The sequence below is a fragment of the Oryza sativa genome, chromosome 1 (assembly GCF_034140825.1).
Source record: "Oryza sativa Japonica Group chromosome 1, ASM3414082v1".
Classification (NCBI taxonomy): domain Eukaryota; kingdom Viridiplantae; phylum Streptophyta; class Magnoliopsida; order Poales; family Poaceae; genus Oryza; species Oryza sativa.
Window position 1 is genome coordinate 7,949,344 of NC_089035.1, and position 24,999 is coordinate 7,974,342.

Consider the following 24,999-nt stretch of genomic DNA (forward strand, 5'->3'; position numbering starts at 1 on the left):
ATGAACTTTGTGCTATTAAAATTACTTCTTGAGCTCCAAAAATTCACGGAAAATTCCGGAGAGTATATTAGGGCACAAAAAATATTACAAAATATTCTCGGCCAATGATTTTTAAAGGAAATTTTAATTTCCTCCATAATTTCACTTGATTAAATTGATTTATCTTTTATTTAATTTCTAGACAATGCATTATTAAATGATTTTTAATCCCGACCGAAAATCGGGGCGTTACATTTTCTAAATACTACCACGATAATCTCCAAAGTACCGTATCATATTTTGACAAATATATATACTGTAGTGCATGTTCGTTCAGTGTCCGGTTTGTTTTCCACACCTATTGTTTCTAATCACATGAGACACCTTTAGTAATTTGGAGAATATATATGTACATTTAAATTTAAATTAGTGTTGTATATTTGTCAAGTGTTTTTCACACCTAAAATATGATGTGAAATTATTATCATAACATTAATTATTACATGTCGGCTCCATATTTGTAATGTATTTATGGCTATAGATATTAGTAGTTTATTTATTTAAAGGAATACAACCGGATCACAAATTGGATATATAATTTTAAAATAATTTAAAAGATAGAATGATTAAAATCATTGAATGGATATTTTATATTTACATTTACGTAAATTTGAAGATTATTATATTTTTATCCTTAAATTGTAGAAAAATATTTTTTAAGGACTGCCCATTTTTTGGGGGCTTTATCATAAATACGTTTTATGTTATTCCGGCAAACAATATGTAAGCATTATTGTTTTTTTTCAACCATATGTACTTACGGAGTACTTTCTCCAGTCAACAGTTATATATTTCTCATATATCCGTATATAGGAGAAACAATTAATCTAACGGTGTAAAATGAAACAACTAAATTGTGTTGTTTTCATTTTCACAAATATAAATTTAAATTAGCATTGTATATTTGTCGAGTGATATTTGACACCCTAAAATATGATGTGAAATAAGAAATTATCAAAACATTAATTATTATATATATCAACCTCGTATGTTAAGATCGAACGAACAAAGATCATTGATGGGATATTTTATATTTATAACATAGATTTAGTTTAACTAAGTATATTTACGTAAATTTGTAGAGTAATATATTTATCTTTAAATAGTATATAATACTATTTCAAAATACCACAGTGCGTAGATTTTTCTTTCTTCCAAACTTTCGATGGATAGCGGTTAAGCTTTATTTATTTTTTTCAAGTCGTATGTACGTAGAGACTACTTATGTTTTTTTTCTTTTTCTACCCTAATTGTTATATAGTTCTCCCGTATAGGTACACGGAGTAAAAAGTTATTAGTTTTTAAAATAAAATATATCTAATGGTTTAAACTATTGGGTTCACCAATTTAATTAAAAATCGGCGGTGATATTTGCTTAAATTTATATAGTAATAGATTTTATCTTTAAATATTAGAAAACTCTATTTTAAAGATAATTGATTTTTTATGGTACTACACACGTTTGTTTTTTTTTCTTTGTTGTTTTTACAGTAAGCCTGTGCATAGTTTTTTTCTTTCAATAAACAGTAGGTAATATATTCATTGTTTTTTATTCTTACGTATGTATACATATGGAGTACTCGTGTTTTTGTTTTCTTTTTCCGGTGAAGTAAGGTATGAGTTTCTTTTTAAATAAAATACATATAATCTAAGGTAAGATTCATTGTTTTCTATTCTTACGTATGTACGTTAGTACGTTACCTGTACATACGTATATACGGGGATGGATGCATATGTCCGCGCGGGGTACAGGGGAGGACTAAAATCAGTTTAATTTGTTTTCTTTTTCCGGTGAATAGTAAGGTATTAGTTTCTTTTTAAATAAAATACATTTAATCTAATCTAATGGTCTAAATTACCGGGTCCACCGATTTAAGTGAAAATCGACGGTGAGATTAGACATTGCCACGTGGCGGTCTAGGAGCGTTTGTAAAAGTGCCACGTGGCGGCTTGAGAGCGTTTATAGGAAATTTAATGGACTTTTAGTATATAATAGATAGATAGATAGAAGATAGATAGATGTGGAGTGAAATTTTATGCGTTTCCACTACTAAAAATCCAGTAAAATTTACTGCATTTCTATCATTCTGGGCCTATTCACTTTGATGTCATTTTCAACCTTACCAAGTTTTGGTAATATTGCCAAAAAGTGGATACATTTAGTTTGCTGCCAAATTTTGGTAACTATATAAGAAATCCTGCCAAAATTTTGGCAAGTTACTAATATTTTTACAACTATACCAAAATTTTGTTACCAAGATTTTTTTTTTGGCATCAAAGTGAACAGGTCCGGTCCTCTGTCTATGTGTTACTGCTACGGTCAGGCTGAACTAGCCAACGCATGGGAGCACATTTCGTCGTAATTGTCCCACACAGGTAATTATGTAGAGACAGGGAACACCAATTGAAAGCAAAATACTAGTAGTACTACTAGGAATAAGCATTGAACACCAAATGCAGGGAATGAGTATCTCTGAAGTCTGAAGGGTATCATGGCATTGCAGGTCACTGAAACTCTGAAAGCATCACGCCGGCTGAACACATCGTTCAATCTAAGGAGGGATACAACATTACATCTAAATAAAACTAACAATGTTCCATCGACATTTGGCCACCTGATTGACCCAAAAAAACACGTTTAAGTTACTGTTGCATGAGGCACACCGTACACCGCGATAGCCAAAAACATGCCAGCATGAGAGTACTTGTCATTTCCCAGTGTCCCACGCCCACTCCATAACTTAAGTAGTTAAGTTCATTACTAACAACCTGCAACCAGAAGGAGATTTTAGCATAAGAAAGTTACTACAGTTGACACATGATGTTCGAAGCTAGTTAGACTGTTAGAGAACCAAGATGATGCATACACAAACATAGCTCACCTAGGATACAGTTAGCCATAACCTCTTGCTCCATGTTCCTGATCATCCTATGAATGTCTGCCTGGTAATTCCCACCAAGTGATAATCTCCAGGCGATCCCATCATCCTGCTACTTTTCTTAGCAGCTCGCCGGGATGGTCGGGATTTAGCCTTTTCAGCCAGGTTGATGGCATTAGACCAATTGGAGATCCCTTCATGTTCAAACACAAGAAATCAATAGAAGTCAAACACACAAGCCAATAGGCAGATCTGAAACTCTGCAGATGGGATCAATCTTACGGGGTAAAATGTAGTCCTTGGATGGCATTAGCTACTCAACTTGTTTTAAGTGTTTGCTAGCAATAGGAAATAGGTCTAACCACACAACATCTATGCTGAAAATTCATGGCTAAATCATTCTGATGATATGCTTGCTAGTGCCACAAAATAAATCTAAACCGAATTCGTATATAGGAAAATGCAATGGATGTCAAAATTCTGATGCTATTTGGTACTCACTTATAATGCTGTTCTAGTATACTCTTGCCACTAATAGTCTCACACACTCAAATTTCCAAAAGCACCAACAACAGATATCTACTCCACTGTCCTAAATACGACTGAAGAATACTAGTCTCCTAGCATCAGTTTATACACATGTACAAGACATAATATCAATTTACATATATATTGAAACCATCGCAATGTGGATAAGATCAGTAGCCCTTTCCAAAATATTATTGTAGATCCTCTCTGACCATGTCCTAGTTAGGGACAAGGAGAAAGAAAATTTACAAATCTATAACATGAAGCATCCTGATCTATTGCATGAAGCCTCTAACTACGTAGGTTAAGGCAAAGGCAAATGCTGAACAACTAGCCATGCATATATGCCCACATAACATGTATGTGAAGACATGCATATGAATAAAGTCAAATAGGCTACGTTAGCATGATATGCTGCACTACTGTCTCAAATTAACAAATAAATTTACACTGACTAGTCTTCCAGAAAAGTTTCTTTGAACTGGAACAGTCTACCATTCTACCATGAAATGCCACATGGGAACCATGGAGATTTCTTCGAAATCCGGGCGCAATCAACCAGCATAGTGCCATAGTCTCAACAAGAACAAATGAACAATATTCTTGAAACAAAGCATATGCATGAACATGGATATGTGAAAAGAACGAGTTAGCAAACTACATCCTAATTGAACAACGTGATGGGCCTCAATACTCACGAGTTAAGCAATGAGCGGAACTTTTTGATAGTGTTAAACTGTTAAATAAGGTAAAGTCGGAAACTTTCAGTAGAAAATTTTTAATTCGACAAGGAAGGTTGGAAGTTTCCAGTACAGTTTTTTTCACTAAGTGAATGTTCAAGCTAATAATCATGTAGAGAATTGGAAATATCATGTTCAAACTTTGAATGTTCAAGTTGAAAAGCTTATAATCTGTGATGCAATCAAATTGAAAGCATTTTTTAGTTGGAAGTTACAAGCTTTTTTACTACACTTACTACTGAAATAGTTAACTACTGAAGCTCAATTGTATAGAACCACAGAGGCACCCTTCATGATGGACCAAAGACTCTCAAATATGCCCTAGCTTCTATTCTAAACATAACATATTACATATGTAAGGGAAATTACATGATCATGCAAGAAAGGACAGTATTAGTATGCAACACAGCTTCTATGTAGAAGAGGGCCAACTTTGAACTGCTGAACATAAAGCAGAGACAATCGATACAGAGCAGAGACATCGCAACAGAGCAACAGAACATTAGTACAGTACACAATGACGATGCAGGGATGCACGATGCAATACCTGAGGAGAGCGCCCGTGGTAGAGTCCAAGCGCGAGTGAAGCGGTTGGCGATGAAGCAGCTCGGCGGCGCAACCAGCTCGTAGGCCTCGCACTCCACAACCTTGCGGTCGCGCACGTCGACACCGAACAGGTGCTCCTCCAGGAAGAAGTACACGACGTTGGGGTTCTCCGGGTGGATGAGCGCGAGCACGGGGATCTTCTTCGACAGACCAGTCGCCTTGTAGCTCTCGTCGGCCCAGATGTCGTCGAACCTCGCCTCGTGCTCGAGCGTCCACTCCGTGGAGTCCGGATCTGCCAGCGTCCACACGCTGACCTTCGGAGGAACGCCGCGGCGAGGAGCGGTGTACGTGTCCACGAACCGCAGCTTGCCGGCGCTGACGCCCACGTAGCGGTACTTGTCGGCCACTCCCCAAGCTTCCCTGCACTGCAACACCTTGCCCGCCGGGAACGGGATGAAGCCCAGCACCGGCTCGTCGGCGAAGGGGTCGCTGGTGATGACGCCCCAGGTGAGATCGACCCACCAGAGCCTCCCGTGATGCGAGAACACGCAGATGGGAGCCAACGGACGGGGCGGGAGCGGGTAACGGACGCTCTTCTCGACCCATTCCCCAACCTCGGACGAGAAGCAGAGGAGGGTGGCCTTGTCGCAGCCGATGAGGGGCTGGAGCTCGGCGACCATGTAGTGGCCATCGCCGCGAGGTGAGGCGATTAGGCCGAGGAGGGCCTGGTGCAGGATGGGTTCCTCGGGGTCCGGGAGGTGGAACGCCGAGGCGGTGGTGGCGTTGAGGACGAAGTAGCGCGAGGCGGCGTCGCGCCACCTCAGACCCTGGCGGTGCGGGCGGTCGACGACCTCGCGGCTCATGGGGATGCCCAGGTTCGCCTGGAGGAGGAGGAGGCCCGAGGTGTCGGCGGCGAGGACGAACGGGAAGAAGCGGGGCGTGGGGGGCTCCGGGAACACGTCCGGGGAGATGGTGAGGATCGCGACGCGCGGGGGCGCCGCGAGCGCGACGGAGAGGTCGGCGCCCACGGGGAGCTCGCCGTCCGCGGCGGCGCTCACGCGAGGGATGCTGCCCAGGATGACCCACGTCGACGACGGCGGCGGCGGCGCGGACACCGTGTCGGCGGGCTGCTGGTGCGCCGGCGCGGCGGGGTCGAGGGAGACGCACGGCGGCGCGGCGAGGACGGTGGAGCCCGCCGGCGCGTCGGGCGCGGGATGGGACACGTCGGCGGCGGCGGTGGACAGCGTGGCCGGCGGTGGTGACGACATCCGTGCTCCCGCGGGAGGAGACAAGCGGGTTTCGGGTTGGTAATTTGGTTGGAGGAGGCGAGGCGAGTGAGGGAAGGCTAGGCTAGGGTTTGATTTTGGAAGGCGTTGCGGCGGCGAGGAGGGGAAATGGCTTGGCTTGTCGCCTCGTCGGAGAGTGTCCGTACGAGTTTTAATTCCTTCGCTTTGTCTCGACTCGGACTGGACTGGAGATCGAGCCGTTGCGTCCAGCTGTGACCTGTTGTGATGCTAGGTTTGTCTCGTGATCAAACGAGTACAGTACATTACTCTACGGTGTAATACTACTCCTACGTGTTTCAGTTTTCTTTCTTGGATCGTGCATGTGAGCTTTGCCAAAGGTATTCAGAGTTTCAGACTTTACGACTTGAAAGAGATAAAGCTAGAATCGTCTTCAGAATGTCCAACGAAATTTGAATATGTTTACGAACACCGATTTTTTTCCTAGTTGTAAAATTAAACTGTACCCGAAAAACTGTTTCACTGTCCAAAACTCCATCGATGTACTTAGCAGAAAGCAGCTGAAAACCTACAAGCCATGAGGACTACTGAAAAATGGACTTCGAAAAGCAAATGAAAATTGAATCAGTATTAATGTATACACATGACAACCAGAAGCAAGCGTCTCATAAGCAAGTTTAGCTGAGAAAATAGGGTGAAGTTCATAGAGCAGTGTAAGCTATAGCATGGATCACCAAACGCACGAAAGCAATAGAACCACACTCAAGAGAGCGTAACAGCATTGCAGCTTTAGCCTTTAGGGCACTGAAACTCTGAAAGCGCATCGCTTGAAGTAACTCAAGAGACAATATTGTTCCATCCAAAGACACAAATTAGCCAAGTAATATAGCTTAGCATACATGAGATGGTAATAAGTTAATAACCTCACATAGCATTACAATTCCAAGCGTAACAGTACTGCATCAAATAATCTGTATGGATGACAAGCTGCAGGAATTACTGAAAGAGTCATGGCATTACAATTCCAAGCGTACATTTGGATTACAGTTCTTCATCCATGAAAGTAAGGATACAACTAATAGATATAAAAGGCATTGCAAGATATTCCAAATTCTACCTAACATTTCACCAACTGATGAACAAAAAACAGCATAAGTTACTGAGCACACTAGGACCCCCACCATTGTCAAAAAACCAGCCATCGATGCAGAGTTTACCATACCAGACCTTCACAAAACATCATATGGTCAGTACTCAGTTCGAACCTGGATCAAAGAAAATTTGGCACAAGATATTAGTAATACTGATGGGCACTCAGACAAATTTATCTAGACTTTGTAACTGATCAAACAATATAAAATGAAAACACATCTACAGTTACTATTTGGATGGCACAGGCCACAAAGTGTGTGACGAAATACATGGCGTGAGAGATGGTTGTAGAGACCAAACAAGAAAATAGCAGTGGCTATCGAGTTCAGATGTCATTTTCTGTATAATCAAGATAACAATACTATTGACAGAAACAGAAGCATCAACATTAAGAAGTATCACTTCTAGAAAACAGAATGTAAGAACGGGTATGATTTTCGGACACTGTGCAAAATCATACTCCATCTGGATGGAATAACACATGACCCCACATTTATGCAACAGGCTTATGCAGATACTACATCTGAATGGAATGATGTGCTACAGCAAAATACATCACAAATTTACAATGCACAAAAGCCATATGAGAGCGATGATAACTTTAAAAGAATGAATGAACAAGATATCAATGAAGTGATCAAGGTGCATAAGCAATAAATCAACACATTGTTGTCAAGTACACAAATGGGATTGTAATTCATCCAGAAATATGCACCTCAGATGCCAGGATGCGTGGTGACCGTGGTCATTACCTGAGGAGAGCGCCGGTGGCAGCTCCCAAGCGCGGACGAAGCGAGTAGCGAGGACCTCGCTCGGCGGCGCGACCAGCTCGTAGACCTCAGACCCCACAACCTTGCGCGCGCGCACGTCGACGCCGAAGAGGTGCTCCTCCAGGAAGAAGTAGACCACGTCCGGGTTCTCGGGGTGGATGAGCGCGAGCACGGGGATCTTGTCTGGCAGCCCGGTCGCCTTGTAGCTGTCGTCGGCCCAGATCTCGGCGAAGCTCGCCTCGTGCTCCAGTGTCCACTCCTCGGAGTCCGGATCGGCCAGCGTCCACACGCTGATCTTGTGAGGACCGCGCTGATGGGGAGCGGTCGCCTTGTACATGTCCACGAACCGCAGCTTGCCGGCGCTCACCCTCACGCAGCGGTACTTGTCGAGCACTCCCCAAGCTTCCCTGCACCTCAGCTCCTTGCCCGGCGGGAGAGGGACGAAGCGCAGCGCCGGCGCGGGGGCGAAGGGGTCGCAGGTGATGAGGCACCAGGAGAGGTCGACGAACCAGAGCCTCCCGGAGTGCGAGACGGCGCCGTTGGGGGCCAACTGCCGGGGAGGGAACGGGTAGGCGACCTCCTTCTCGACCCACTCGCCGACGTCGGAGGAGAAGCAGAGGAGCGTGGCGTGGTCGGCGTGGAGGATGGGCTGGAGCTCGGCGACCACGTAGCGGCCGCCGCCGTCGGGGGAGGCGAGGAGTCCCATGTGGCCCATGTGCATGACGAGCTCCGGGTCGGGGAGAGCGACCGCGGTGGCCGTGGCGGCGTCGAGGACGAAGTAGCCCGGGACGAACTGGCGCCACATGAACTCCTGACGGCCGGGGCGGTCGATGACGGTGGGGCCCTTGGCGCGGCCCTGGTCGGCGTGGAGGAGGAGGAGGCCGGAGGGGTCGGCGGCCATGACGCTGGGGAAGTTGTCGGACGTGGTGGCGCTCGGGAAGATCCGCGAAGGGATGGTGAGCAGCGAGACGCGCGGGGGCGCCTTGAGCGCGAGGGAGAGATCGGCGCCCGCAGGGATCCCGCCCCCGGCCCCCTTCTCGTCGGCGCCGCAGACGCGCGGGATGCTGCCCAGGATCACCCACGTCGACGGCGGCGGCGACGCGGACGCCATCGTCTCGGCTGGCGACGAGGCGGAGGAGGAGAAGGGCGCGCGGGTGAGGCCTAGCGGTTCCGCGTACGCGTATGCCGCGGCGGCTGCGGCGGCGGCAACGGCGGCGGAAGTGGTGATACCGTGTGGAGGCGTGGAGGTGGAGGTGGTGCAGAGGCGCAGCAGCAGCAGCCTTTGTAGTTTGAACATCGCGGCGCGTCGAGTCCTCGGGATTCTCTCCTCGCGTCGTGGAGCGTGGCCAAATAATGATCCGAGCCGTAACGATCGATCGATCGATCGATCGGTGCCGCGTGTCGGGTTTCGGGAGCTGAGAGGATCTCTCGGCCGTAGGGGTGAAAACGGAGCGGATAGTTTCCGTCCGCTCCGGTCAAAAACGGATACGGATAGTGTTCGGAGCAGATTTTTTTCGGATAGTTCGAATACGGATACGAATACGGATATTTTTTCTCCGGATACGGATACGAATATGGTAACGCAGTTTCCGGCGAATTCGAATACGGAGCCGAATATCCGGAGATTAAGATGCGCGGATATCCGCGTAACGCTTGATGTCTCTCCAGCCTCCAGCCCATCCCTTCAATTTCAGCACATAGTTTTCTCTCGGCTATCTAAACCCTAGCTGCCAGATGGGCGACGGCGGCGGCGGCGGTGACGACGGCAGCGGCAAGCCGGCGACAGTGGCGGCGGCTGTCTTAGATCTCCTTGGCTCCTTGCTGGAGTTGCTGGGCATTGGCCTTCAATCCCCCTAGTGCTTGTTTGTGCTTCCTATCTCCCTAAATCGTGGGACAGTGGGAGGCTAGGAGCCGTCACCACCGTGATTGTAGAGGAGTATGCTAAATATAAGGTAAGCAAGAATGGGTCAGGTGACACTGTGATTGTAGAGGAGTATGCTAAATGCAACAAGTGCTCATATAAACGTCGGTGTGAGAGTAATTGTGGCACTTCTGTTTTCTGGAATCACTTGAATAACAAGCACAACATCAAGTCAGGTCAACAACATCTACAGATGAAAAAGAGTGAAGATGGTACTGAAGGAGCTGTTGAGACATACAGGTATGATGAGACGGTTAGCCTGAAAAAGTTCTATATGGCAATCATCATGCATGAGTATCCCTTTAACATTGTTGAGCATGATTACTTTGTGGATTTTATTAAGTCTTTACGCCCTACTTTTCCAATTAAGAGTCGCATTACTGTGAGAAAGGATATTCTAAACATATATGAAGAGGAAAAGAAGAAATTGTGGCAGCATTTGCTTACACTCTCATGCCGTTTTAGCACAACCATGGACATGTGGACATCTAACCAAAATAAAAGTTATATGTGCATCACAGTTCATTGGATAGATGACACTTGGAAGATGCAAAAGAGGATCATTAAGTTTATGCATGTAGAAGGACATCATTCAGGAAGTAATATGTGCAAAGAGTTTTATGACAGCATAGTTGATTGGAATCTTGATAGAAGGCTTGTTGGACTTACTTTGGACAATGCATCGTCTAATGATGTTTGTGTTAAGGATGTTATTTTAAAACTCCGTAAAATCTCTCCTTTAATTTGCGATGGCATCTTCTTTCATGTGAGATGTTTCAATCATATCTTGAACCTTGTTGCACAAGATGGTTTGAAACAAATCACATGAGCTGTATTAAAGATCAGAAATACTATTTCAATTCTAAAGCACTCGCCACTGCAGTTTGAGGCATTTCAGAAGTGTGCCTTGGAAGTTAGTTTGGATAACACAAAGGGCCTTTCCATGGATACTCCTACAAGATGGAACTCCACATTTCTCATGTTGAAGAATGCTATCTACTACAGAAATGCTTTTGATAGGTTGTTTCTTCGGCATGGTAGAAAGTATGCAAAGTGTGCTCCCACCAAGGTAGACTGGTCTATGGCAATAGCACTATGCAAGTGCTTGAAGCCATTTCATGAAGCAACTGAACTATTCTCTGGTACTACATATCCAACAGCAAATCATTTTTTCGGTAAGTTTTGTTCCATCAAGCTTTATATTGCTGATTGGTGTAACAGTACAGATGGAACAATAAAAACCATGGCAAACGCCATGCAAACTAAATATGATAAGTACTGGGAGAAGTCGAATATGGCTCTTGCTGTTACATGCTTCCTTGATCCACGTTACAAAACAAGTTCAATAGAGTACTATGGTATGAAGATTTATGGTTTAGAAGCTGCAGAAAAATTTGATGAGTTCAATGGGGTTATCAAAAAATTGTTTGATGTTTATGCTACTAGTGCGTGTGCAACATCAAAGAAGAAAGGTGCTGAAATGCATGTGCATCAACTTCAAATTCAACCTGATCCTGTTCATAATACTGATGAGTTTGATGATATCTTTAATGAGAATGACAGTAGCCATGATCATGAGCAACATTTTCAAAGATTTTTGCTTGAGAGAAGTCAGCCAATTTGTAGTGATAAAACTGAGTTACAAATTTACATGGAACAACCACTGTTACTATGGACTTCCAAAGATCCATTTGATATTTTGTCTTGGTGGAAGCTCAAACAAGCAGAATTTCCTATCCTCTGCAAACTTGCTCGTGATTTCTTATGTATTCAAGTGTCAACTGTTGCTTCTGAGTCGGCATTTAGTGCTGGTGGCCGTGTTGTTGATCCATTTCGCACCCGTCTTGATCCAGAGGCTGTGCAAGCTTTAGTTTGCACCAAAGATTGGATTAAAGCAGCTAACAATAGTACACTTTGTGTCTGTGTTCATTGCTTATTTGGCCATTCCTTCTTGTATATATCAATATATGTATAGCTGATCCATGATCTGATCTGGCATCATTCTTAGGTTATAAGACTCAGGCTATCATCAATGAATTGGACATTGAAAGCGTAGAGAGGCATCTGGCAAACTTATTGATAGTGGTGAGCTATTTTCTTATTTTACCTCTATGAATATTTTTCTTAATATAACAACAATATTATTCGACTCCTGTAGGAAAAAGAGGAGAATAATGATGACATGGAACAGGATGATGTTCTGATGGATGAAATGGATGAATAATGATGTTGCAGTTTTCATGCATCGGACTGCAAGTGTACTGAAAATTGCTTTGGGCTAATTACTATTTTGATCTTATCTGTGTTACCTATAGAACTCGAACTCAATATGTGTTGAACTTTTCAACGTGTTTCGATTTGAACACGATACACTTTGTTTAATCTGTGATGCGTCCTACAACGATGATATTTATATTAAATTAGATAAATATATGTGGTGCATTTGTATCTACGAGCAGTTTGAGTGGTCTCTATATTCCGAGAAATATTCGTTTTCGTATTCGTGTCCGATCATATTCGATCCTTATTCGTATCCGCGATAATTCGTATTCGTTTCCGTATCCGAGTTATTCGTATTCGTTTCCGTATCCGCCTAACAATATGAAAATGGATACGGTAAGAGCATTATCCGTCCGTATTCGCTCCGTTTTCACCCCTACTCGGCCGTAGTCGTCATCTCCGTGATCACGTATCGCTCGCTGCTTTTTCTCCCTTTCTCTGCGCTGCTTTTTCTCCCTTCCTCTGCGCCTAGTGCTCCCTTGACCAGACAGGAAAGAGCTGAATACGAGTAGTAAATACATGGAAATCAAAATTGTGTGACTAGTAGCGGTACTCTACTTAAATTAGAGCTTCTTTAAAACTGTGGATTTTCAAGATGCATGGGAAATACCCCTGATTAGAGTGCTCTAACATCTTTTATTCTACATTTTGAAAAAAATATAGAAATAACTATTTGATGGAGCGTATGAAAAAACACATAATTAAAAGAGATATAGACAAAATATTTATCCATGAGGAATTCCTCGATAACTCCTATGTTTTGAGCCAATTCAAAGGTATTTCATACGATTTTTGGATAGTTATTCCTTCGATCCAAATGGCTATGTAGGAAAACTTTTATAGGACTAAAATTCTTCAACCTAGCCCTTATACATACTCTGACCCCCTTTTTTCTAATTAAGATACAAATTTTATTTTGATTTCCGTTAACACATTTTAAACCGCTCCACGATAAACTTCGTGCGAAAAATTTGTATGTAGTGCCTGTTTGGTACAACTCTAACTCCTAAATTTAGCTTCAGGAGTTGAGTCTGGAGTAGAGTTGTGGAGCTGCCTAAAGCCCTAAACCTAGCTCCACAACTCTAGTTCATTTTATGAGAGAGCTTCACCTAGCTCCGCTCCCAGTTTTGGTGGAGCTGAAACTATTTGGCTGAGCTGTAGCTCCAGGATGGGTGGAGCTGGAGCTAGAGCTAGGGGTGTAAGTGGCTAACCCGCGAAACCCACTTATAAGCTAAAATAAGCCGCGAACCCGATTATTTGGACCTACAAGTGGGTTCGTGGCTAACCCACTTACACCTCTAGCTGGAGCTGTGTCAAACAGGTCCGTATAAGTTGTTTTAAAATATTAGATAAATCAATTTTCAAGTTCATAATAATTAAAATTCATTAAATATGAACTAATGAATTATTTTCCTGTCGTAATTTTATGTTTTCGTGTCCTAGTACCTCTGTACTCTGTACGCGGTAGAGGTGAACAAGGGAAAACAAACATGTGTAGAAGCAAGCCATGTGTAGAGAGTGGCTTGCTACTCCTATACAGTACTGTACACCACCAGTACAGTATGCACAGCAGCAAGCCATGTGTAGAAGTTGCACAGGGGAAGAGAATCCTCTCTGACATCGGGGAAATTAAAGACAACCGCGAAGTGCTCGCACCACAGCGCTCCGGGCGTTTTTGGGCCGGCGTGTTCGCACCTGCTTGTGTCCACGTCGCCCTATTTGGTGTGGCTGTGTTGTGTGAACCCATGGCTGTGTTGTGTGAACCCATAAGCGTACTCGCACCGTCACTGCTATGTGGGGCAGGGAGGGATGTGGGTTGCTGTTCATGGTCCTATCAATGCTTTCGTTGCCTGTGCGCTTAGTCCATTGCCTTAGGTTTCTGGACCTGTCTCTGCGTGCCCCACTTGCAGCTTCTTTGGTTCACAGTGCACATGGAGTACAGGGTTTTTAACACCCTGACATGCTTGACCAATGGTGCAGTTTGCACGGCTCCCTAACGGCATGACTCTGCTCCTGCCTACCTGCCATGCGTGCTCCGCCGAATGCTTATATGCAGCACCTGGTCTACCGTGCTCCAGGTAGAGCCCTTCGGCCTACGGTGTGCATGCGTGATGGACCAGGCCCACGGCTATTTTGGTCTGCTACATCGCTTTGATCCGCTGTGTATTCCGTTGGGCTTGCATTGAAAAAAAGTCACCACACAACGTCTCCTCTGTAAACCCTCTGCGGGTGGGCTCGCTGTTTTGCGCTGTCCCACATGCCATATGCTCTGGTGCGCCAAATAGATTGCCTCCCTGCTGCACGGCGCCAAATAGATTGCCTCCCTGCTGCGCCATGTTTTAATGCCCACCGCTTGCACCGGCCCGCTGTCAGGTGAGGTCCAATCAACGTCGGCGTCCGCCATACCAGCGTGCGTGATCATCAATGGGGCAATGTCCTGTTTTGCCTTCAGCTTCTTCCTCCCCATTGTGAGGCCCTGTTTAGATGGGACTAAAACTTTTAAATCCCTATCACATCGGATGTTTGAAAATTAATTATAAATATTAAACGTAGACTATTAATAAAACCCATCCATAATCTTGGACTAATTTGCGAGACGAATCTAATGAGCCTAATTAATCCATGATTGGCCTATGTGATGCTACAGTAAACATTCTCTAATTATAGATTAATTAGGCTTAAAAAATTTGTCTCGTGAATTAGCTTTTATTTATGTAATTAGTTTTGTAAGTAGTCTATATTTAATACTCTAAATTAGTGTCTAAAGACAGGGACTAAAGTTAAGTCCCTGGATCTAAACACCACCTGAGAGATTTGTTTGTCTCCTCCGCTTTTGCTTTGCTCTGCTCTGCTGTTTCCCTCTCCTGCTGACTTCTTCAGCCATGCCGACAGCTTGGTGGGTTGCTACCTCCATACCTAGCAGATGTCTTCCTCATGCGATTTGGTTGGTTGGTTTGACGCTACACGGTTGGTGTGCAGGTCTGCGTGTGGGATTTCCGCCAGCATTGCTGCGTAGGATTTGGTGTTCTCGCACTGGTTAGTTGCTTCCTTGATGTGCTGTGTCCTGGATGGTCGATTCTTCATCCTTTCGTTTTGCTTGCTGTGGGCAGGGGCAGGGGAGGCGGTCGCATTGCTCTACCGCCTGTTGGTCGCTGGCAGTTCACGGTCGAGGGCAAGTTGATCTCCTTCCATCAGAGTGTGCCTGCACCGGCTCGAAGAGGTTGCTGCTCTTTTCTTCGCTGATTTTCCCCCTGCTTTTCCTTTCTATTTGTTCTTATGTTTGCCCTTGCCTTTTCGTCTGGGTTCTTTTCTCGGTGGCCTCTGTTGTGTCTGCCATCCTGCTATGTTGTGTGCGTGAGAAAATAATGCCAGTTGGTGCCTCACAGATTACTGTGCATGGGCCCGTACAGGCCCGCGTACCAGTACTGGCTGCCTCCCTCTTCTTATATAACCCAAACTTCTCTGGGCACTTGCCTCTTGCGTAGAGGTTGCTCTTGCTGGTTTTTGACCAACCTTCCAGATCTTCCTTTCTACCACTCACCTAGGCCCCATCTAGCAGCGCCATGGTTAATGTGGGGGTCTCATTTGTCTCTCTGTTGAATGCCGTTGCTTGGCATTGTCAGCTCCCGCTGGTGTCCTATCTTTGGGAAATAGATGGGAATGGCATGCTGCTAGCAGGTGTTGAGCTTGCGCTCCCATCGGAAGACATGGCCGGCCAGATTGTTAGCAAGTTCTTTTGGGTCTGCGCGTCTACTCAAACAAGTGACTCGCATGAAATGGGCGCGCATCAGGCTGTTAGGTTCTTGCAGGCTAGGTACGGCTTTATTGTCCACGATTACAATCTTCAGATGTTACTTTCCTACCGGAGAATAGCAGCGTCTACAGTAGATGCAGCTGTTACAGCCTCAGCGTGCCTTGCTAGGTTCCAGTCACGATATGCTCCGACAGATCTATCGTGTGCTGGTGTTGTCCAGCGATGTAACACTATATGGTTCAATTTTCTTCATGAGGACCACATGTTTAGCAACATGCACAACCTTTAGGGGTATTTTGTTTCCTTTAGAGGGTGTTAGTGTTTTTCGCTACTGAGTTTGTCTGCAATGAGAGTGTGCCTTTATGATGTTATTACATAATGTTTTGTATTGTCTGCTTTCGATCTTATGTTCTTCTTTTGTGCATTGCTTTCGGTTAGTTCGGTGCTCTCTTTCTTACGACTGATCTGACGACGAAAAAACAGCTCCCCTTTTATCCGCTGTGTTGTTGCCTCTGAGCTATGACGAGTAATCCCTCTCCGCGAGTTCAACGGGCCCGTGAGAGCCGTTTGCGACGCCGTGCTTCTATTGGCCAGGGTTTGTGCTTCTTAACTTGATTTAGAGGCGCTTCTTGGGTTAGATCGATAAGTTTGATCAACCAGATAGTTGGGGTTTATAGCATTTTTGCAGGCTCCTCTGTTCGGCGGCGTAAATCCTGTGGTCTCTAGGGGACCAAATGGTTCGCCAAATGCTGGAATAGATGTGGAGCAGTCGGTTCCTGAACAAGCTCTGGCTTCTGATGTTCATGTGCGGTCTCAGGTTGCCTTTGTTGCTGGCACAGGTCCTTTGACCCAGAATTCCATAACCACCGCTAGCAGTAAGTTGAGCGATAGTTGTCCCATGGGCTCCATAACTCCTGACAATGTCGATTATGCTTAGCTCCTTTGTTCTCCTCATTGCGATTAGGAAAGAGAACCCTACTAGATGTGCCGCGCCACACTGCTGCAGCAAACAGGGAAAAACGACGCCTCAAGAGGTCTGGTTCTCAGCCAGACCACCTGGTAAGAAAAATCCTAGAAGGTATGGTTAAATATACCTTTTGTTTCCCCTGTGCTCGCTTAGTGTGGCAGTTATGTCTGCTAACCATTTTTGCTTTCACCGATGCTTGCTTCCTGGGATTTCGAATGCATAGGTCCCGTTCCTACAGTGGATGACATCTTGCCTTTACCTAAGGATTACATTGCGTCCTTAAAAGGTTTGCTCGGTGTCTGCTGTCTTACATAGCTTCCTTTCTGTCAATCAATGCAGTTGTTAATGCTTGCAAACAATGCAGCTTTGTGCCCAGAGCGATCATACTATGGTGGCCCTTCGCATGAGTGTCCTTATTGTGGTGCCGTTTTTTGGTACCAGGAGAGGGTAAAGAGAGATAGTGCTGTTTCTCAGAGAAGGATTGTCTATAATCTCTGCTGTAGGGGTGGTAAGATCAGCCTGCCTGAACTAAAATACCCACCGGATATGTTAGCGAAGCTTCTGAAATTTGATGGTGATGCACAATCAAAGCGTTTCTTACGCCAAATTCGATCTTACAACTCGCTTTTTGCATTCACTTCATTAGGGGCTGATGTAGAAAAGTCAATTAACAATGGAACCGCACCATATGTCTTTAAAATTAACGGCGTTGTGCACCATCGTATTGGCAGCCTCTTGCCTCAGCGTGGTGCGAAGCCCAAGTTTGCTCAGCTATACATATATGACACCGAGAATGAAACCGCTAACCGAATTAACATTTTCGATAGAGAAAACTCAAACGATGAGCCTGACCCATCAATTGTTACAGGACTTGGCGCTATGCTCGACCAACACAATGATCTGGTCAAATCGTTTCGCTATGCTAGAGATCGTTTAAACGAGCATGGTAATGAGCAGATTGCACTTAGACTGCTTGGGTGCAATGCTAAAGATGAAGTCCAATATAACCTGCCAACGAGTGGTGAGATCGCAGGAATAATAGTGGGCGACAGCTCAAACGATGCGTACACGTATGATGTGGTTGTCCAGTCTTCGGATAATAGGCTGAGACAAGTCTCTGCTTTGCATCCTTCCTACATGGCTTTGCAATATCCTTTGCTTTTCCCCTACGGTGAACGAGGGTTCCACCTCGGTATAAAGTACACTGATTTCCCGAGTATTGCTGGAACATCACGGCGATACGTGACAATGCTTGAATACTATCGATATCGCTTTCATTATAGGCTAAACAAACCGAATCCATATACATGTTGTGGCCGTCTTAGTGACTCGATATGTGTGGATGCATACTCAACTGTTGAGGGATCGAGGCTGAAATTTATACATGACCACCAACCTGAGTTACGTTCAGAGTGTGTTCAAGGGATTGTCGATGCCATTGACCATGGCCTCGAATCTGGTGATTCTGTTGGCAAAAAGTACGTCTTGCCATCAAGTTTCACTGGAGGTCGTCGCTACATGGTCCAGAATTACCAGGACGCAATGGCTGTTTGCCGCGTGTTCGGTTCGCCCGACCTATTCGTGACCTTCACGTGCAACTCCAAATGGCAAGAGATATACGATGCCCTTGTGTTTGAACCAGGCCAGGTGCCGAGCGATCGGTCTGACATGATTGTACGAGTCTTTAGCATGAAGGTCGATGAATTCATATCCGATATTAAGGAGGGAAGGACCTTCGGTCCTGTGCTGGCAGGTAGACGTCATCTAGACATGTTTTTTCCTATATCATTTTGTCATGTTAGTACTGTTCCTGCTGATATCCATGCTTCCATGTAGTGTTGTATACCGTGGAATTCCAAAAGCGTGGTCTCCCGCACATACACTGTATTGTGTGGCGTGCAGCAGCTGACGCCGAATTTAGTGCTACCGCTGTGGACAGTTTAATTTGTGCTGAAATTCCTGATGTGTTTAGTGATCCTTTGGGCTATGCCTTAGTCGATGAGTTTATGATCCATGGCCCTTGTGGTGACAAGAATAAATCATGTGTCTGTATGAAAAATGGGCATTGCTCCAAGCATTTCCCTAAAGGCTTCCAAGAAGAGACGACCATGGATGAGTTTGGCTTTACTGTATATAGGCGTCGAAATGATGGACGATATGTGGTTAAGAATGGAATTAAACTTGACAATCGATGGGTCGTTCCATACAACATGAAATTACTGAAAAAATACCAAGCGCACATTAACGTTGAATCATGCAACAAATCCAACATGATAAAATACCTTTTCAAGTACATAACAAAGGGTGGTGATAGAACCAAACTATACTTTGAAACAACTGGCAACACACCAAACAAGACTGTTGATGGTACTGTTTTGCCACCAAATGAGATTGATGAGTACATCAATGCTAGGTTCCTCTCAACCTGTGAAGCCTTTTGGCGTGCTTTCGAGTTTGACATACACTATAGAGTTCCTGCTGTGGAACGGTTGCCTATTCATCTTCCAAATATGAATTTTGTTCAGTACAAAAAAGGAACCGACCTAAAAAAATTGCTTGACAGTCCTGCTGCAAAAAAAACAATGCTAACAGAGTGGTTCGAGTGTAATAAAAAGCATCCAAATGCACGAACACTGACCTATTGTGATTTCCCAAAACAATGGACCTGGGACAATAGCGCCCGCTGTTGGCGCCCAAGGACACCAGTCGAAAAAATTGGTAGAATTTATTATGTCAGCCCAGCCGCTGGAGAGCTATACTACCTGCGCATGCTGTTGATGACAGTTAAAGGCGCAAAAAGCTATGCTGATGTTCGGACCTTTGAAGGGACTGTTTACCCAACTTTTAGGCAGGCATGTGAGTCTAGAGGCCTTCTTGAGAATGATAACGATTGGCATTTGTTGTTTGATGAGGCGATAGTTTCTGCGTCGTCCCTGCAGTTAAGGCAACTATTTGTGACTGTTGTAATGTTCTGCTCTGTTGGAAACGTCCGATCATTGTTTGATAAGTATTGGTTATACTTTACTGATGACATTCAGCATCGCCTTAGAACAGCGCTCTCAAACCCTGCTTATGTTGTTCCACATGATAGGTTGCTGTCTCTTTTGATTAAAGAATTACACTCTGCATTTGCAAACAGCGGTGGTAACATAGATGACTATGACCTCCCGCGATCAACGATACATTCAGATGATGAATTTGGAAATAGAATGGTCAACGAAGAATTGGCTCTTGATACTGCTGCCTTGGCTGCTCATGCCAGCCTGATGATACCACGACTAAACTCTGAACAACAAAATTTTTTTGACACAATAGTTAGCCGTGTTAGTGAGTCGAGGCCTGGATTTTTCTTCGTGTATGGCCATGGTGGCACTGGCAAAACGTTTTTGTGGAACGTGCTCATTTCTAAGATAAGGTCTGAGGGAAATATTGTTCTTGCAGTTGCTTCCTCAGGAGTCGCTTCGCTTCTTCTCCCTAGAGGGCGCACTGCCCATTCTAGGTTCAAAATACCGATTGATATAGATGAAAATAGCATATGCAGTATAAAAAGAGGAACAATGCTTGCAGAACTTATTCAGAAAACGTCCCTTATTATATGGGATGAAGCTCCCATGACACATAGACGATGCTTTGAGGCCTTAGACCGAACGTTGCGAGATTTGCTTTCAGAACATAACCCTTCAAATAGTGTGCTGCCATTTGGTGGGAAATTTGTTGTCCTAGGTGGTGATTTCAGGCAGATATTACCGGTTATTAAAAAGGGGACACGCAATTCTATAGTTGACGCATCTATAACAAATTCACCGCTTTGGCAACATGTTGTCCTTCTTAAACTCACTGTTAACATGAGGCTCTTCCAGTCCGGTCTTTCTGAGGGACGCCGTCATGATCTTGAACAATTTGCTCGATGGGTCTTAGCGCTTGGGGATGGTATGCTACCAGTATCAAAAAGGATCGATGAGTCTGAGGCGACCTGGATTGATATCCCTGATGATCTACTAATTAGAGCTTCGGATGACAAAATATATTCAATAGTAAATGAGGTTTTCCCATGTTATGTGCATAGATACACAGATTCTTCTTACCTAGCATCGCGTGCTATTGTCTGCCCAAATAACTCAACAGTTGACGAGATAAATGACTACATGGTTGCTATGATACCTGGTGAAATGAAAGAGTACCTTAGTTGTGACACTATTTCAAAAACATCCGAACACATACCTGACTTCGACATTTTGTACCCAACTGAATTTTTAAACTCCATCAATGCCAACAACTTCCCGACGCATAGGCTTGCACTGAAAAAAGGCGCAACAGTAATGTTGCTGCGGAATCTAAATCAATCCCTTGGCTTGTGCAATGGAACTAGATTGTTGGTCCTTTCTCTCGGGCATCGTCTCTTAGAATGTGTGATCTTGACTGGATCAAACGTTGGCGAAAGAGCATTCATACCAAGAATTGTGCTCAGCACTACGAGTTCTAAGTGGCCTTTTGTACTTCAAAGAAGGCAATTCCCTGTACGTGTGTGCTATGCCATGACAATTAACAAAAGCCAAGGACAGACACTTTCAAGGGTTGGGGTCTACCTTAAAAAAGCAGTTTTCACACATGGCCAATTGTATGTTGCTGTATCTAGATCGACCTCTAGAGATGGCCTTAGGATCCTTATTAAGGACGACGATGGCGCGTGTAGTTCTAAGACTAGAAACGTGGTATACCATGAGGTGCTGGAGGCAGTCAGATTAATGGTATATTCTCGATTGTTGATTTCCACGTGACACGAACCATGTTTATCCAGAGTGCTGGGATATATTTTAAGGTGCTAATTTCATTTTAAAATGTAGGATTCTGGTACCTAGAACCAAGTGACAACGTCCATGTTTGCTGCTGCTCTGTTGTTCTTGGTGGCTATTTTATCAGCTCTGTTATCGTGTTCTTGTGCAAAAATGTTTCTCTATGTTCTCAGGATCTTTTGCTGTAAGCTTTGTTCTCTGTTTACATGCAGCTCCTACTTCTTAGGAGGGCCTTCACACTAATGAGAAACTTTTACCTTGCTTTCAGATGGCCTACAGCATGCTCTCTAAGCTTGAGTTAGGTGCTGACAACCCACGCATCTGTGTTCGTGTTTCAAGGCTATGGGAGTTCGCTAATCCAAATGATGAGACACAATTGCTCCACCTTGGTTTGGTTTTGATTGATCAGGAGGTCAGTTCTTCAGAGCACTGAGCACCCAGCTTTCTGTAGAAACAGATTGCTTTACTAATGTGCTTTTGAAACAGGGCACTAGCATTGCAGCACAGATATACCCTCCCTGCGATCTGCAGTTCAGAGAAATCATCACTGAAGGCAAAGTGTACTATCTTGAGTACTACCGTGTGAGGGAATGGAGCAGGCGATACAGGCCAGTCAACAACAGCCTGTCAATTTGTTTTACAAGGTGGACTAAAGTTGAACAGGTTGCAGATCCGGCAGCTGATTTCCCTTTGTACACTTACTCACTCACACCATATGGTGGACTCCGTCAGCGTGTCGATAGGAAAGAAGAATTCACAGGTATTCTCATTGTGTTTTGGGTAATAAAAGCATGACGTACAATGATATAATGTCCTTCAGATCACTGACAAGTTGCTTCCTCTTATTGTCAATACAAAAAAAAGATGTCATTGGCATTATTACTGAGGTAACATCTGTTACGACAGTTCAGACGCGCATCCGAGATGGTGATAGCCTGAAGAGAAGCATTTACATACGTGATACTAAGTTAGCCTCAAACCTTATCTATTATCTTCATTCATGTGAATTGCATTTCCCTAGATTTGTTGATCTGTTTATGTATTATGTCAGTTGACTAACCAGCTATCTCCAGCTGTACTGACTTTTTTTCTTCAACACTACACAAATCATACCCATAGAAACTATATGCTCTAACATAATCATCGTGTCCAACAAACCACACATGCGAGATTTTTATGCACTTTTTTACTACATCCATTCCATAGCGATACAATCTTAAATGTGGCGCTATGGGGAGAACGTGCTACAAGCTTTCCTGTCGATGAAGTGGTTGCTGCTGGTCAGAAAGAACCACAGATAGCGATATTTGTGGGCACTCTTGTGAGGGGCTATGGTGAGTGGGCTCTCAATGTGTCCAAATGTGTTTTTAGACTATGACTCCAATTGTTTTACATATCGTGCACTAACACATTTCTTTCATAGGCGACATATCTCTATCAGGCAACTCAGCTTGCAAATGGTACATTAATGTGAACACTCCTGAGGTCAACTCCTTCAAAGAAAGGTTTGTTCTAACTTTCATATAATTCGAGTAGATTTGGTCCACTCTTTTACAGATTCCCATCTAGGCTCATCTGTGTGTTTTTTACAGCATACAGGGAAAATATGAACCTATCAAAATGATTGAGCTCCCAGCTGTTGGAGCTGTTCGTACTGGCGCCGAACAAAAGTCAATTGCCCAGATCAAGGACCTCAACCCTTTTATGTTTAGGGTATGTTATATGTTCTGTGTATTTAACTTTGCTATCTTATAGATCCATGACAATAAGCTCCAGCTAACATATAATCCTTTTTACACCTAGAAAAATGAATTCATGGTTACTGTCGTCATTAAGAAGATCGACACAGAATCATCCTGGTGGTACCCTGCATGTGATACCTGCAAAAGAACAGCAAAACCATATGGAAAGTCATACAGGTGTGGCAATACATCCTGCCCTGCTGTGGTGTCAGCATCACCTAGGTGAGTACTGCATGTCATGAGAACTGGATACCTAAAACCAATTTAGAGTCTAACCATGTTTGGATCCCTGCAGGATCAAACTCAGCCTCATTGCAGGAGACGACACAGGTGACACTAAGTTTGTGCTCTTTGGGCGCACAGCACAACGCATTATCGGTCGACCAGTCGAGATGCTGATACAGAACAACCCTGCTGGCATTGAGTTCATACCAAAGGAAATTACAGATCTTCTTGAGAAGGAGTTTACTTGGAATGTTGCCTTCACTGAAAACACCCTGTCTTCCAGCACTGTTTCGTTCCAAGTGAATTTGATCGTTCGAGGTCCTGACAATCCCTGTTCTTCAGCCTTGCAATCCCCATCTGCATCTCAGGCATCGTCTGCAGTGCCTTCTCAGGCTTTATCACCAGGGCTATCACATGGTCTCTCTATTGGGCAGTGTTCGGCAGCGGCTGATCCATCTATTGGATTTGCTGATCCAACAGCTGGAATAGACAGCCCATTAGCCGCTTCAATCAAGCACAAGAAACCGGAGACTGAGTATCAGTCAAAACCTCCAGCTGAGCTTCCTCAGGACGAAGCAGAGGTAATCGAGCAGGCATAGTCTGAATTTTTGTCATAAAGCATTTCTATGTTAAAAGTTAACATTGCTAATATTGTCGTAATATATATAGGATGATGACAACCTTCCACTAAGCCAGATAGTTGCTGACGATGCTACTAAACATAGCACGTCCAAGTCCTACAAGAAAAGGTACCAAGCTCCATAAACATGTTTATGTTACACATAAGGAGCAATAGTTTGTTCTATATGTTCTAACTGAATTTGCCAAACAGGGCTAGGCCATCTCCCGGTATAGGAGCTGCTAAGAAGTTGTTCAAGGATAATGGTGATGGTGTTGCTGATGGCAGGTAAACTCAGCCTGTACAACCTGTGCTAAAAGAAGTTCGTAGAATGTATGACTAAGCTATTTTGCACTTACATTTCAGCGGAGACAACAATGCCTGATGCATTGTGGGAATATGAAGCTTTTGCTTGATACAGTTGCAGGAGAGTACACCGTCAGGTTCAGTGGCCTTACATGCTGCCTCCAGCTTCGCTACGGCTTCACTGGGCAATGTGTTATGTACCTATGCAAACTGTGCTATTGTGTTGCTCATTGTGTGTTTATGAGCATAATACTTTTGTAACGGACCACGAAAACATCTACCCATGCGTTCTGTAGTTAGCTAGGATTCTATGTTATCATAGATGCACTGTGATAACCATGAATGCTGGCTGTTCATTGAACGTTCTATGCTGGACCTCCTAAGATTAATTAGACTGTTCTAATGTTATAATCCAGAGCAATCGAACTCGATGTTGATTCTATGGTTGCTTGGTTTTAGAATCCCTCCATACAGCTGTTTACTGAAACAACAAT

The 24,999-nt window shown here is 44.2% G+C and overlaps 3 protein-coding genes across 3 annotated transcripts; 1 reads left to right on the forward strand and 2 right to left on the reverse strand.

The window, feature by feature from the left end:
• Nucleotides 1–2,443: 2,443 nt before the first annotated feature.
• LOC4326751 (uncharacterized) lies at nt 2,444–6,109 on the reverse strand. Its single transcript, XM_015781617.3, has 3 exons — nt 4,734–6,109; nt 2,922–3,112; nt 2,444–2,808 (listed from the first exon to the last, which is right to left on the reverse strand). Exons 1-2 carry the CDS (start codon nt 5,998–6,000, stop codon nt 2,964–2,966), a joined length of 1,416 nt encoding a protein of 471 aa, XP_015637103.1. The 5' UTR covers nt 6,001–6,109; the 3' UTR covers nt 2,444–2,808; nt 2,922–2,963.
• An 860-nt stretch (nt 6,110–6,969) lies between these two features.
• LOC4326752 (uncharacterized) lies at nt 6,970–9,132 on the reverse strand. Its single transcript, XM_015781630.3, has 2 exons — nt 7,881–9,132; nt 6,970–7,241 (listed from the first exon to the last, which is right to left on the reverse strand). The coding sequence occupies exons 1-2, from the start codon at nt 9,007–9,009 to the stop codon at nt 7,231–7,233; spliced, it is 1,140 nt and encodes a 379-aa protein (XP_015637116.3). The 5' UTR covers nt 9,010–9,132; the 3' UTR covers nt 6,970–7,230.
• A 5,871-nt stretch (nt 9,133–15,003) lies between these two features.
• LOC112937649 (uncharacterized) lies at nt 15,004–24,947 on the forward strand. Its single transcript, XM_026022549.2, has 13 exons — nt 15,004–15,135; nt 15,210–15,319; nt 21,882–22,025; nt 22,100–22,373; nt 22,478–22,580; nt 22,820–22,947; nt 23,037–23,118; nt 23,206–23,326; nt 23,417–23,577; nt 23,651–24,161; nt 24,250–24,329; nt 24,413–24,487; nt 24,566–24,947. Exons 3-13 carry the CDS (start codon nt 21,882–21,884, stop codon nt 24,582–24,584), a joined length of 1,698 nt encoding a protein of 565 aa, XP_025878334.1. The 5' UTR covers nt 15,004–15,135; nt 15,210–15,319; the 3' UTR covers nt 24,585–24,947.
• The last annotated feature ends 52 nt before the right edge of the window (nt 24,948–24,999 follow it).